At 42.2% G+C, this 14,855-nt stretch overlaps 1 protein-coding gene across 1 annotated transcript; it reads left to right on the top strand.

The window, feature by feature from the left end:
* The first annotated feature begins 14,121 nt into the window (after nt 1-14,121).
* Nucleotides 14,122-14,562, top strand: LOC145105300 (uncharacterized). The gene has a single exon (XM_079042427.1). The coding sequence runs from the start codon at nt 14,122-14,124 to the stop codon at nt 14,560-14,562; it is 441 nt and encodes a 146-aa protein (XP_078898553.1).
* Nucleotides 14,563-14,855: the final 293 nt, after the last annotated feature.

Below are 14,855 nucleotides of genomic sequence, written 5' to 3'. Positions count from 1 at the left end.
TTATGAATCATTAAATTAAAAAAATGAAATTTTTGGTCTTGAATTTTGGGATGTTACAACATCACTTTTCAAATCTGGCCCTTACAGTTTCAACATTTTGGCAGAATATACCCAATTTCGATGTGGGGGTAATTTTCTATGAAGAGTGAAGATGTTAAAATTCGAGTCCCTGAAGTTTAAGAGTTTTGACAGTTTATACCCAGTTTCGACTTTGGGGTATAATTCTGTGAAGTGGGAAGATTTTTCAGATTCAGTCCCTGAAGCTTATGCGAAATGACATTTTATGCCCAATTTCGCATTTGGGGTAAAGTTTCGCATTTGAAGCTGATTTTTCGCAACGTGTCCCTGCAGTATTTGTGAAAATGACAAGTTTTACCCAATTTTCGAATTTCTTGTAACTCTCACCCAAAAGTCGAAATCTTCACAACTTTTGAAGATTTTTTTCCTCGACTTTTTGTGATTGTCACGCATCGAGGGGGAGTTTCGTCACATTTATTCCTCGAGCGCTTCTCATACCCTTGTAGGTTTTAAAATCATTTTTTGATTATAAAAAGGGGGAGAATGTTGAAATGGGTATTCGAAGATTATTGGATATTCTTTTTCACATCGGATTTGTAGACCAGTGTTACTTCGAGGGGGAGTTTGGTCTTGATCGCTTGGAGCTCGTTTGGAAATTGAAGCCGGTACATCCAATCCTAACTTTGAGGGGGATAATGTTAGGGTGCAAAGTTTTCCTTGAATGTGGCTTACCCTCTTATGATGTGTAATGGGTTTAGCCTTTCCTATAAATAGGAAGTGAGTGGCTCCCATTTGATGTAAGAACCATTTCGATAGATTTGACTAGTGAGAGAATTATTACATAACCCACTTTGTAATAGCTTACTAGATCTAATAATAGCTTAAATGAGATTATTTACATTGTATGTTCTTCAATATTGCTTTAGATTCACTTGATCATTACAATTCCGCATAAGTCATCAAAATCTAGTCACTACAAATAAGATAAAGAGTTATACAAAATCTTATAAATACACCCTTATATTATAAAAACTATCCATTCAAATTGTAACTTAAGATTTTACGACAAAAACGAATCCTAGGGTTAGTCTAGTATTGCGGCCATACCACAACTAGACCTAGAATGTGCAACTAGGTTTTATTATGGTCCGACGACGCACACCTAAACATGGATTCCGTAGTTGATAATCTAAACGCTTGAGGATTTATGGATCAGTAGCTTAATACGCTTAGTTAAGAGATCAGGATGTGGCCTACGACTAGAGGATCTTCAGATCAGTAGCATAGATCGACTTCCTGAGGACTAGAGCCTTAGATTAGGACCTAGTATAAGAGGATTCGACACATAGCGGAATGGTACAACTTGAGGATATCCGGATTAGAGACAGGCATATGACATACCTCCCATATGGAAAGTTACCTAAGATACATACTACCTACTATATATATATATATATATATATATATATATATATATATATATATAAAATAGGAAATTATATGTATTATTATATTATATATTATTTCTCATAAACATCTTCCTGTTTGATGTCTTATGCAGGATATCGGAGCGATATGGAGGATATTTGGCACTAGGTGTCACATCCTTACCCAAAAGAAGATCATGTGGTACCGCACACACCTGAGGAAGAGAGTGATTACAATCCGACAATGCCCCTACCACCTACCCTAGTATCAGCTGATCATGAGCCATTTGAAGATGTAGAAGAGCCCAAAAAGGAGGAGCAGCCTGGCGAAGAGATTTGTGGAGTACCCGCAGATAGTTCACCCTACCCGGGTTCATCTTCCCACCAGGATCGTGAGGAGACTCAGGAGGAGGACCCTACTGAGTTAGAGTCATCCCCAGAGATTTGTAACACCGTAAATTTTCAAACAAAATTTTCATTTTAAATTCACAGAAATCTCATCAACACATTTAACAAAAATCCCCAATTATCAAATTATCCAAAACACATGATCATAATTGTTTGAATAAAATCCATGATCCTCAAAAATATAACTCCATCTCGTGTGTGTACAATCAAGCCGGCGCCTTCCTGCGATCCTGAGAAATACCTGAAACACATATCACATAACACGGTAAGTACGGAGCTTAGTGAGTTCGCCAAAATACCACACATATCTCATTAGCCTCTCATGGATGTAACTCAAATAAGACCCTCCGGTCAATGTGTCTCAGTGGGACCCTCCGGTCCCACAACTCGGGTGGACCCTCCGGTCCTAACTCAGTAAAGCTCAACATAATACACAACATAAATCACAAAGACATAATGCAGGATATGACAATACTCAACATAAGCACATAAGACCCTTCGGTCACACAAATTACCACTCAAGGTAAGTATAGTGAGAAGACTCACCTCTGATGATGAACAACTCCTATAGATGCTGCTACTGCACACCAGCCTCTAACACTGAACCAAAACCCACAATTAACCCAATTAAGATCTAAGACCAAACCTCACTCATTAGGTCTAAAGATAGTTCACTAGCCGGCCCACAAATAACTCAAGCTCATTGGGCCCACCAGGGCCTAATACTAAATGGGCTCTCCCAAGGCCCAACTCTTAAAATCAGGTCCAAATGGAAAAACCAACACAAGGGCCCAATACAAATATATATATATATATATATATATATATATATATATATATATATATATATATATATATATATATATATATATATATATATTTATCTGATCAAAAACCCCAGCACAACAAGCCCAAATCCAGGCCCAACACTTAAGGCCCAAAATAAGATCTAGCCCAAAAAGCCCACAGATAAATTACGCAGGGCGTACCTCCCTTGGTACTCTCAGCATACACATAAATCCTGATCGGGCCATCGGGGACAATTGACCAGTACGCGGGGCGTACTAGATTTACGCTCAGCGTACGTCCATATTTCTTTTTTCCCACTCTCTTGGTCTTAACCCGTTAAGACCATAGCTATACTCTCAGATCTGGACTCCCTAAAGGCTCATACTCCATAAAGTTCGTGAGTTTAAGCCTTTGCATGGCTGATAAAGTCCCAAACCCAAATACACTCACTCTTTACTCCAAAAAATGCTCATATCTCATGCATGGGGTGGTTTTAACGTCCAAGACCTCATTTTATGAATTCCCTCCACTAGAAACACTTAAAAGGACAGATATTAGGCTCTGGAGTTCAACAACTCATGAAGCTTCAAGCTTTGGGACCAAAAACCCTAAAATGGACCATAATATGCTCAAATAAAAAAGGATGAGAAAGCTCTGAGCTTTATACCTTCAAATGATGCTCCAACCACAGAAAAGCTCAGATCCAAATCATGGACTCCAACTCCATTCTCTTCAATGCTCCTTCTTCACTCCAAGGATACCACAAGAACACTTAGAAGCTCACAAATGGACACTCAAGCTCATGGGATGGAAATTAGGGTTTGGAGAGGGTTGAGGTCTGGAAATGATGGCTAGAAATGAGGCCATCATGTTCTTTAAATAGGGACACATCCTTCATTTAGGTTTTTCATTCTGAGCCTAGTACACCCAGCGTACCCTCTGGTACGCCCAACGTACTAGGTGACTCCGCTTCCAAATCACGCACATGAGTACGCTGAGCGCAAACACGCGTACGCCCAACGTACTCAGCTGTCACCTTTTCTCAAATAAGGACTAAACTTGCCAGAACTTCAAACTATCATAGCTCCTTCACCATAAGTCCGTTTCCAATGAACCTCGTATACACGGAAAGGTAGCAAGAATCCCTACGCTTCTACTAACTCATCGCAGCCTCAAGGCTTCCTCATGCCTGGGTTGCAGCCTACGAACCCTAAATCATAGACTGTCCGATTTAGGATGTTATAATTCTCCCCCACTTGAATTAGATTTCGCCCTCGAAATCACTCCTTATCAATACTCAGATCCCATCAAATAGCCCGAGAAGCGCGACCAATTATTCGGAACATAATCGATCTCCCCAAGACAACCGAAACCACTTCGAACCCTCCAACTCGAAGAAGAACGAACCCTTCACTATTGCAGAACCACTCTGCCTATCTAAAACTTGGAATCTGTAGTGGTATGTCTCCCCGACTGACCGCCCATGCGGTATATCCTCATGTCATTTGCTCATCGAATAACAGACTCGATAAAACATCTCCAACTCTGATTGCTTTGTCGCGAACGATGGAACAAGTCATTAACCATAATTGGTTACCGATCACTCATGTCAGATATACTAATCGATCCAGATCGTAGCTCAAAAGGAACAGAAAGGTCATATCCCACCAAGGACCCATCGCTTGCACATGTAACAAAACTCGTCTGGAAATTGAACCTCAATACTTCGTCCTCATACACAATAAAATGATCATGTCCGCTCGTAACTATCCTCCGACATCTATACTCATAAGCCCCAGCTTCCTCTAAAATATCTCTCCCGACATCGGGCACCAGGTCAGCTCTCGACCCAACAGTTGAATCTCCAAGGCTATCCTTGCACACCCATTAAAATGAATTTACAGACTCCTTCTCACAATAGCTGTCTCAACCCGTCATGACACACAAAGTCACGAAATTCGCTCCATCTAAAGTGAATCACTACAACCCCATCTGAAGTCGTCTCACCTCAGACCTCTATCGTCTACCACCTACTAGTTCCCTGCGTCTCGTGGTCCTTCCCAAACCAACGAACCGACCTGAATAGGTCTAAAGCATCAGATGGAAACCATTACCTCTCAAAAGGAAACCCATCCGAAAATTTGGAGTCTCATCCTGCCTACTCATTACACAAATATGGCCAAACTCAAGCTCAGGAGTCTGATTCAACCGAAAAAAAAATTGGAACCACTCATCTCCAATCTGATACTCAACTCACGCCCCTTGATCCAATAATCTATGCATATACCACTTCTCTAATCGGGATGTAACGAATCCCGCCCATCACAGAGACCCCAGTTTCGCCCCTGGTCCAGTCTCCAGTTTCCTAAAGACTCAATTGGTAAGGCTACCTAAGCCTAAGAACTCATCTGTATCATGCTATGACTAGTGAATACTACGACGCCCCGTAGTTACAACATCCTTTCTTGTTGACCAATGAGTGCCACGGCTCCCCGTAGTCTTAAGACACTACCTCACTGACTCGTGAATGCTACGACTCCCCGCAGGCTTACTACACTCTCTCACTGACTCGTGAAAGCTATGGCTCCACGCAGGCTTACGACGCACTCTCACTGACTCGTGAATGCTACGACTCCCTGCAAGCTTACGACAGACTCTCACTGACTCGTGAATGCTACAGCTCCCCGCAGGCTTACGACACACTCTCACTGACTCATGAATGCTACGGCTCCCCGCAGGCTTACGACACTCTTTCATGGACTCGTGAAAGCTACGGCTCCCTGCAGGCTTATGAAACAATCTCACTGACTCGTGAATGCTACGGCTCCCCACAGGCTTACGACACACTCTCACTGACTCGTAAATGCTACGTCTCCCCACATGCTTACGACACTCTCTCATGGACTCGTGAAAGCTACGGCTCCCCGCAGTTTCACAATACTCTATCACTCGCCGTGGGCTCACCCCACGGTTTTTCCCTAACAGTCCCAAGTGATTACGCCCACGCGGATCCACTTGCTCCCTTATCACCCCACAATCTCATCCTCGAGTCATCACCCCACTGAGTCCACTAGCTCATGCTCCGTGGTCCAATCATAGATAGGTACATCCACCCACCCAGATTAAGCATCTTTACTCCTGACGACAATTGCCGCAACAAGGCACTTTCTCCTGCCACAATTCACATTTGGATAGTCCCGTCCGATGACAATTAGCTGAAGGGATCCCACTGGAACAATAACCACTCGGTACTCCACTTGCCATCTCACAACCTCAAGTCTCAAAATAATCCAAAATTTAGGGCGTCATACTTAGATACCCCGGTACACCATCACAAAACCTCATGATGTCTTGTCTTATACACTGATCTTCCACTCACGACATCATACTCGGATACCACAATACACCCTATCAGAATCTCATAATGTCTTACCTCGACCACTGATCTTCCACTCGCACAACTCGCAACCTCGAAATACTCCAACTCACAACTTGAAACACGGAGGAATCGTCAATGACCAAGAAAACGTTGATGACAATCCGAAACCCAATCCCCTTCTGCTCAAAACCCATGCGAGAATACTCATACCAACTCTGAAGTTGGTTGCCAAACAACTGCTGCCCTTCCTAGAGTGCATATAACAACCCCTACATCGAACTAGAAATTCTCAATAGTCGAAATTGGTCCTCAACGAGCGAACCGCCTCGAACTCAACCACTACAAAATCGAAGTGTTCCTAACCACAATAAGGTCTCTGACCAACGGCTACTCGCTGCGGATACACTCATCCTTTCCTGAACATGTATAACATGCATCATCCCGTTTTGCACCTTGCCTCATCCACCAATAACCCAAGACTCATGTGTCTGTACCGCAGATCTCCATAACCAGTTCTCTAAACGCCCTTGAACAGATCGCTGATCCTCTCAATAGAATACCCAGTTCTCCCCCACTCAAGGTTCGAACCATCACCAATTAGCATACCAACAGTCTACTCCATAGACTGTTTCACCAGGTACATCACACTTGACTCTTGGAATCGTACAACGTACCACTCGATGATCTTCCCGATAGAGACCAAGCAACTCCAAATATCCCGAATCTCAGATGTAATCCTTGGAACCCTCCCAACGTGACTGCCTCTAGTCATCCCAAAATCTCATACTGACATACCGCCGGATACCCCAACTGTACTGAACTAGTCACGACTCTTAATCTGGAACTAATGCACTATCACACACCGCGTCTACGACCCCTCGACCAACACTCTATCGAGTGGATCATCAAAAAAATAGAGACCTCACTCTCACAGTCGATACACATTGTGGACAACGAGGGCCACCGCCCCAGTATACTCCTCTTGATCACCTGAAACTGCTGCTAAAAAGTATGCCTGGATCGACTAAGGCATCTGCTTGTCCTCATCCATCTTAGTCCCCACTAATAACTCTTTTACGGTATAAGAAATACCTCGCAGCAAACATACCACAATTACTCTGGTGAAAATATCACACCTATATGTGCTACCCCTCGGGGTTACCTCCAAACTCTGGAACTGGAAGCTCGTTATCTCATTCGCTCCACACGAGAAGCGGAAATAGCAAAATTATCGTCATAGGATGTGACATCTTCAACCTTCAATCGATCACTTAACCCAGACCGAAATCCTCCTCCGCGTATCACCTCCACTTTTCCTCCAGTCCCGCGACTCCAACTGGCAGCCCACCAGTCAACTCCTCAGGATCTAAACTCAATTCCCTCACAAGGTACACTCTATCGAAGCTCAATCGACATGGCCCTCTGGCTCCACAGTTTACCATATCCTTTCTCAATCTGAACACCTATCGTCGGATAACTGGTAAATATGAAAATACACTCTGCTACGAATCATGGTACTTGAACCATGTTAGCTCTCCCTTAACCTGCTATTTAGAACCTCTGGGATTATCCCTGATTCGAGTATGGGTCCTCTGCTTTCAGTAGAACGGGCCCATCCTACCTACCACATCTACCCATACTTTCCACACGGATCGTCCTAGATTTCCTATGTAGCTGCTCAACCTTCTCGATCACCAATCCCGTTACACATGGTCGCTCTCCAGCGAATACTCTCCTCTATCAGCGTACTCATTTGAGTAAGGTATCTCCCTAGGCTCTTCCTAGGTTCTCACACTTCTATGCCATCAGCTGCTGAAGAACTCCTTATAATGCCAACCATCTACCTCCAGAATATCATCACATTCACTTAGTAGCCGAATCCCATCATCAAGAGTTCCACAAAGCACGAAGCAAGCAGCATTCGGGCATCGAATAACCTCCACCAGCACATAAAACCACTCTGGCATATAACTCCTCTCGTTCTATCCACAAATCAAAAGGCATCGTCGACTCAGGCATTCCTACCCGTCGTGGCATCTAACTACCCTCTCAGTAGATTCCATAAAAGCACATCTAGGCATCTATCCTAGATTACTCCACTACTCAAAGCTCTCTCTAAAAGATTCCTGCTAGATACTCTTACTCAACACATACTCAAGGCACATAACAGATAGCAACAACTCCTAGGCTAAGGCATCACAAATCAGGCAACTCTAGCCCTAAAATATGAAATACCTAGCCTATCCTCTAACATGCATCACTAATATGTCATAAATATCTCATAACACAAATAAGTAAGGGTAGTTTGGAAAATCACCGTTCGGGCTCTGGCTGATTGTACACACTACTCCAACTCATTTTCTCTTAAAACTCTTTCTCATTTTAGAAAAATCATTTCTTTTGAAATTTTTTCTCAAATCCTCAGTTTGAGTTCAGACACACCCGAAGGTACATCCGAATCCCTCAAACCAAGGCTTTGATACCAACTTGTAACACCATAAATTTTCAAATAAAATTTTCATTTTAAATTCACATAAATCTCATCAACACATTTAACAAAAATCCCCAATTTTCAAATTATCCAAAACACATGATCATAAATGTTTGAATAAAATCCAGGATCCTCAAAAACATAACTCCATCTCGTGTGTGTGTACAATCAAGCCGACGCCTTCCCGCGATCCTGAGAAGTACCTGAAACACATATCACATAACACGGTAAGCACGAAGCTTAGTGAGTTCACCAAAATACCACAAATATCTCATTAGCCTCTCATGGCTATAACTCAAATAAGACCCTCCGGTCAATGTGTCTCAGTGGGACCCTCCGGTCAATGTGTCTCAGTGGGACCCTCCGGTCAATGTGTCTCAGTGGGACCCTCCGGGCCCACAAATAACTCAAGCTCATTGGGCCCACCAAGGCCTAATACTAAATGGGCTCTCCCAAGGCCCAACTCTTAAAATCAGGTCCAAATGGCAAACCCAACACAAGGGCCCAATATATATATATATATATATATATATATATATATATATATATATATATATATATATATATATATATATATATATATATATATATATATATATATATATATATATATTTATCTGATAAAAAACCCCAGCACAACAAGCCCAAATCCAGGCCCAACACTTAAGGCCCAAAATAAGATCTAGCCCAAAAAGCCCACAGATAAATTACGCGGGGCGTACCTCCCTTGGTACGCTCAGCATACACACAAATCCTGATCGGGCCATCGGGGACACTTGACCAGTACGCGGGGCGTACTGGATTTACGCTCAGCGTACGTCCAAATTTCCTTTTTCCCACTCTCTTGGTCTTAACCCGTTAAGACCATAGCTATACTCTCATATCTGGACTCCCTAAAGGCTCATACTCCATAAAGTCCGTGACTTTAAGCCCTTGCATGGCTGATAAAGTCCCAAACCCAAATACACTCACTCTTTACTCCCCAAAATGCTCATATCTCATGCATGGGGTGGTTTTAACGTCCAATACCTCATTTTTATGAATCCCCTCCACTAGAAACATTTAAAAGGACAGATATTAGGCTATGGAGTTCAATAATTCATAAAGCTTGAAGCTTTGGGACCAAAAACCCTAGAATGGACCACAATATGCTCAAATAAAAAAGGATGAGAAAGCTCTGAGCTTTATACCTTCAAATGATGCTCCAACCATAGAAAAGCTCAGATCCAAAGCCTGAACTCCAACTCCATTCTCTTCAATGCTCCTTCTTCACTCCAAGGATACCACAAGAACACTTAGAAGCTAAAAAATGGACACTCAAGCTCAAGGGATGGAAATTAGGGTTTAGAGAGGGTTGAGGTCTGTAAATGGTGGCTAGAAATGAGGCCATCATGTTCTTTAACTAGGGACACATCCCTCATTTAGGGTTTTCATTCTGAGCCGAGTACGCCCAGCGTACCCTCTGGTACGCCCATCGTACTAGGTGACTCCGCTTCCAAATCACACACATGAGTACGCTGAGCGTACACCCGTGTACGCCCCGCATACTCAACTGCCATCTTTTATCAAATAAGGACTAACTTGCTAGAAATTCAAACTATCATAACTCCTTCACCATAAGTCCGTTTCCAATGAACCTCGTGTTTACGGAAAGGTAGCGAGAAGCCCTACGCTTCTAGTAACTCGTTGCATCCTCAAGGCTTCCTCATGCCTGGGTTGTAGCCCATGAACCCGAAATCATAGACGATCCGAAACATGATGTTACAAGATTGTTGCTCCATTTCCCCCATCCTATCTTAGTATTCATGCTTCGGGACTTAGGACTATAACTACCCCTAGAAAGTCCATTACCATCCCATCCCACGAGAGGAAAACCTCACCGTCATTATCCTCATGACCATGAAAAAAGCCTTGCCCCACCCACAAATGGACTTAATAGGTGGGCGACTGGACCAAGGAGGAGAATATTGGGTTTTATGAGATCAGAGAGTCCTCCCAGTCACCTAGGTGCGATCCCATTCCAGAGGATCCAATAAATAGAGCGATATCATGTTAGTCCCACGAGCAGCACGACACAGGGATCATATACATCAGGTGGAATGGGATCGTGACTCTCTGAGGAGGGAGATCAGATCCTTAGTTGTTAAAGTTAGAGATCTAGACCAGGGGAGAGATATAGACGAGATGAGGATCCTCCATGCATACGATCATCTGGAAGAGAATCATTCTCTAGTACAATATCAACAGATCGTGATCGAGATTCTAGAGCAGTGTATGAGGGAGTCAGAGTTGAGATTGATGGTGTTAGAGATAGGTGCATCTACTATGGAGGTTATGATTAGTTTCCTTCAACCCTAATTAGCACATATAGTGGCTTGGATGGTAGTTCGTTTTGGTATGTGGTAGATAGTTCTAGCCAAGGAAAGCTAGGAACAATGATTTTTGGGTTTGAGGGAGGGAAAATTAGGGTAACAGATAATAGGAAACGACTATGTCTTTTGATTGTAAAATAGATGTTTTTCCTTTTCAAACCACATCATTATACACTATTATTAGGAAATCTGATGTAAATATTTATGGAAGTTAATGAAATTTATGTGATCTTAATGTATATTGTGTTACTTGTTTGATTCGTTTTCTTGATGCAGTTAACTCTCTTAACTAAATTAGCAAAGTAAAACTCAAAATCTATCATAACAACTAACATATGCCATAAATTTAGAATCATACCTCGCACCAAGAGAAACCCAGGAAAACCCGAACCCAATCTCGAACCTATGAGCTTATCTGCGATTGAGGCGTTAGTAGCCCAACGCGTTGCTAATGCAATAGCAAACCTAGAGATCCTTAAGAATGTAGCATCAGGAGGAAATGGAGGTGAAAGTTCGAAAATAGATAACCGAGGTCCAACCAGGGTCTGTTCATATAAATATTTTATGAACCGTAAACCAAAACACTTTGATGGAAATGAAGTCATAGTTGGTTTGACTAGGTGGATAGAAAAGATGGAGTCTGTTTTTGAGATAAGCTTTTGTCTGGAGGACTGTAAAGTTAAGTTCGCCGCCTGCAACCTGGAAGACACAACCCTAAGCTGATGGACCAGTTACACGAAGACAATGGGCATTAATGTAGCAAATGCTATGTCTTGGAGTGAGGTAAAGCAACTCATGATTGAGGAGTACTGCCCACGCGAGGAGATGCAGAAGCTAGAGCAGGAGATGTAGAATCTAACCATTTAGGAAGTTGATGATGCCACATATACCAACCATTTCAATGACCTTTCCACCTTATGTCATGGGATGGTCACCCCGAAATATAAGAAGATAGAGAGGTATATTTGGGGGTTGCCTCATCCTATCCAAGGTTTAGTGACTGCCTCAAAGCCAACCACCTTCGATAGCACCAAGAGACTAGCCTTTAGTCTGACCAATCAAGAGATTTGTCATCGTACGATGGTCCAGAAGGCTGACCTTTCAAAGGTGGAGGGTAGTAAAAGGAAATTTGGAAAGTGGTCGAAATGGAAGGCTAGGCAACAAGAAGAAAAGAAGTGGGAAGTGATTCAGGCATTTGCGGTTACAACAACCTTGACAGGGACTACCTTTGGAAGTATCCCAAGATGCAATAATTGTGGGTTTCTTCACAATGGAGCATGTTGGATATGCACCAACTGCGACAAGAAAGGTCATCTTAACAACAGATGCAAAACCCCACCCAATCGAGGAACCACAACAACATATCCGAGCATGCTATGAGTGTAAAGAAGTGGGACACATCAGGAAGGATTGTCCAAAACTGAAGGAACAAGAAGGTAATGCTAGGTGTAGATCATTTGTTATAGGAGCCAGAGAAGCCATCCAAAATCCGACGGTAGTTATGGGTATATTCCTCGTTCCTAGTCAATAACTTATATGCAAATATACTTTTTGATACCGGCGCCGATAGAAACTATATTACTCCCGAATTTAGGAATTTATTAGACCACCCATTTGGTAAACTTAGGGAATCCTATAGAGTAGAAATGACTAACGACCAAGTCGGTAGTACTCAAGAGATACTTAGGAACTGTACCTTAACGTTAGATAATTATGCTTTTCTCGTCGGCCTTATGCCAATGGTCATTGGAAGTTTCGACATCATCGTCGGTATGGATTGGTTATCCTCTAACCAAGTCGAATTATTATGCTTAGAGAAAGAATTATGTCTACCCCTACCAAACGAAGAACCCTTAATCGTCTATGGTGATATACCTGGTAGAAATTTTAGGATGATCTCCTGCATGAAGGCTAGAAAATACTTGTAGAAAAAGTATTATACCTTTTTAGCTCATATTGTTGATAGGAAAGACAATAAGAAGAAAAAGATCGAGGAAGTACCCCAGGTGTGCGACTACCCTGATGTATTCCCTGAAGATCTACCAGGTCTGCCGCCAGCTTGACAAGTATAGTTTCAGATCGATCTAGTTCCAGGAGTTGCCCCAGTAGCAAATTCTCCTTATAGATTGGAACCGTCGGAGATGCAGGAACTCTCCAGCCAACTACAAGAACTTCTTGATAAGGGTTTTGTTAGACCATGCTTCTCGCCTTGGGGAGTACCTATTCTATTTGTCAAGAAGAAGGACAGATCTTTCTGAATGTGCGTAGACTATAGAGAGCTAAATAAGTTGACCATTAAGAATAGATATTCACTACCACCAATAGACGATCTCTTCGATCAACTGCATGGATCCAGTTATTTCTTTAAAATCAACCTGAGATCTGGATATCATCAACTTCGATTAATGGAAGAGAACATACCAAAGAGTGCTTTCAGAATGCGCTACAGTCTTTATGAGTTTTTGGTCATGTCCTTTGGATTGACTAATTCCCCAGCTGTTTTTACGGATCTCAGGAATCGAGTGTGCAACCCCTACTTGGACAAATTCATGATTGTATTCATCGACGATATTCTGGTATACTCACAAACCAAGGAAGAGCATGGGAAACATCTTCGAGTTATCCTAGAGCTTTTAAGGAAATAAATGTTGTACACAAAATTCTCTAAGTGAGAATTTTGGATAAGAGAAGTACACTTTCTTGGGCATGTGGTAAGCGTCAAAAGGTATTCATGTCGAACCTTCCAAAATCAAAGCAGTAAAGAATTGGGAAGTGCCCAAGACCCCATCAGAGGTTTTGCAATTTTTAGGACTAGCTGACTATTACCGGAGATTTATAGAAAATTTCTCTCGTATAGCCAAACCCCTCACAAAATTAACCTAAAAGGAAGTAAAATTCGTTTGCAGAGACTATTAGGAAACAAATTTCCAAAAGCTGAAGGAAATATTGTGTAGCACACCGATACTATCCCTTCGAGAAGGTACTAATGACTTCGTAGTATATTGAGATGCTTCGCATCAGGGGTTAGGATGTGTATTAATGCAAAGGGAAAAGGTCATAAACTACGCCTTAAGACAACTCAAGGTGCATGAGAACAACTACACCACCCACAACTTAGAATTGGGAGTGGTAGTTTTTTCCCTGAAGCTTTGGGGTCATTACCTTTACGAAACAAAGTGTATAGTATACACGGACCACAAGAGTCTGTAGCACATCTTAGATCAGAAATATCTTAACATGAGACAAAGAAGATGGTTAGAGTTGCTAAATAACTATGATTGTGAGATTCGTTATCACCCAGGAAAGGCTAACGTCATAGCTGACGCCTTGAGCCGTAAAGAACGAGTTAAACCTCATAGAGTCAAAGAACTTACAATGAATATTCGGTCTAACCTAATCTTGCAGATTAGAAGTGCTCAACTCGAGGCTTTAACAGAAGAAAACATTAAAGAAGAAGGCCTCAGAGTAATGGAAAGACAACTCGATAATAAGGATGATGGAACGAGATATTTCATGAACCTCATATGGGTTTCGAAAATTGGAAAAGTCAAAGAACTAGTTCTAGATGAGGCCCATAGGACTAGATATTCCATCCATCCTAGAGCGGACAAGATGTGTCTGGACCTAAAAGCCCTCTATTGGTGGCCAAACATGAAGGCGAAATTGCGACCTACGTAAGTAAATGCCTAACATGTTCCAAGGTCAAAGCAGAACATCAAAGACCCTCGGGATTGTTGCAATAACCAGAGATTCCCGAGCGAAAGTGGGAGCAGATCGCAATGGACTTTGTTACCAAATTACCAAAGACTAATGTTAGTTACGACACTATTTGGGTTGTTATCGATAGATTAACCAAGTCTGCTCACTTCATACCAATAAAAGAGACCAATAAGATGGAGAAGCTGACCAGGATGTACCTCAGAGAGATCTTCAGATTGCATGGGGTACCCTCATCTGTTATCTCTGACAGA

The sequence above is a fragment of the Lactuca virosa genome, chromosome 4 (assembly GCF_052849685.1).
Source record: "Lactuca virosa cultivar CGN04683 chromosome 4, Lactuca_virosa_CGN04683_v6, whole genome shotgun sequence".
Lineage (NCBI taxonomy): Eukaryota > Viridiplantae > Streptophyta > Magnoliopsida > Asterales > Asteraceae > Lactuca > Lactuca virosa.
Note: the sequence above shows the minus strand (reverse complement) of the source record. Positions and strands in the feature narration are given on the sequence as shown.

Excerpts from the sequence above, each read along its gene's own strand:
- LOC145105300 (XM_079042427.1), top strand. The coding sequence starts at position 14,122 with ATGAGACAAAGAAGATGGTTAGAGTTGCTAAATAACTATGATTGTGAG.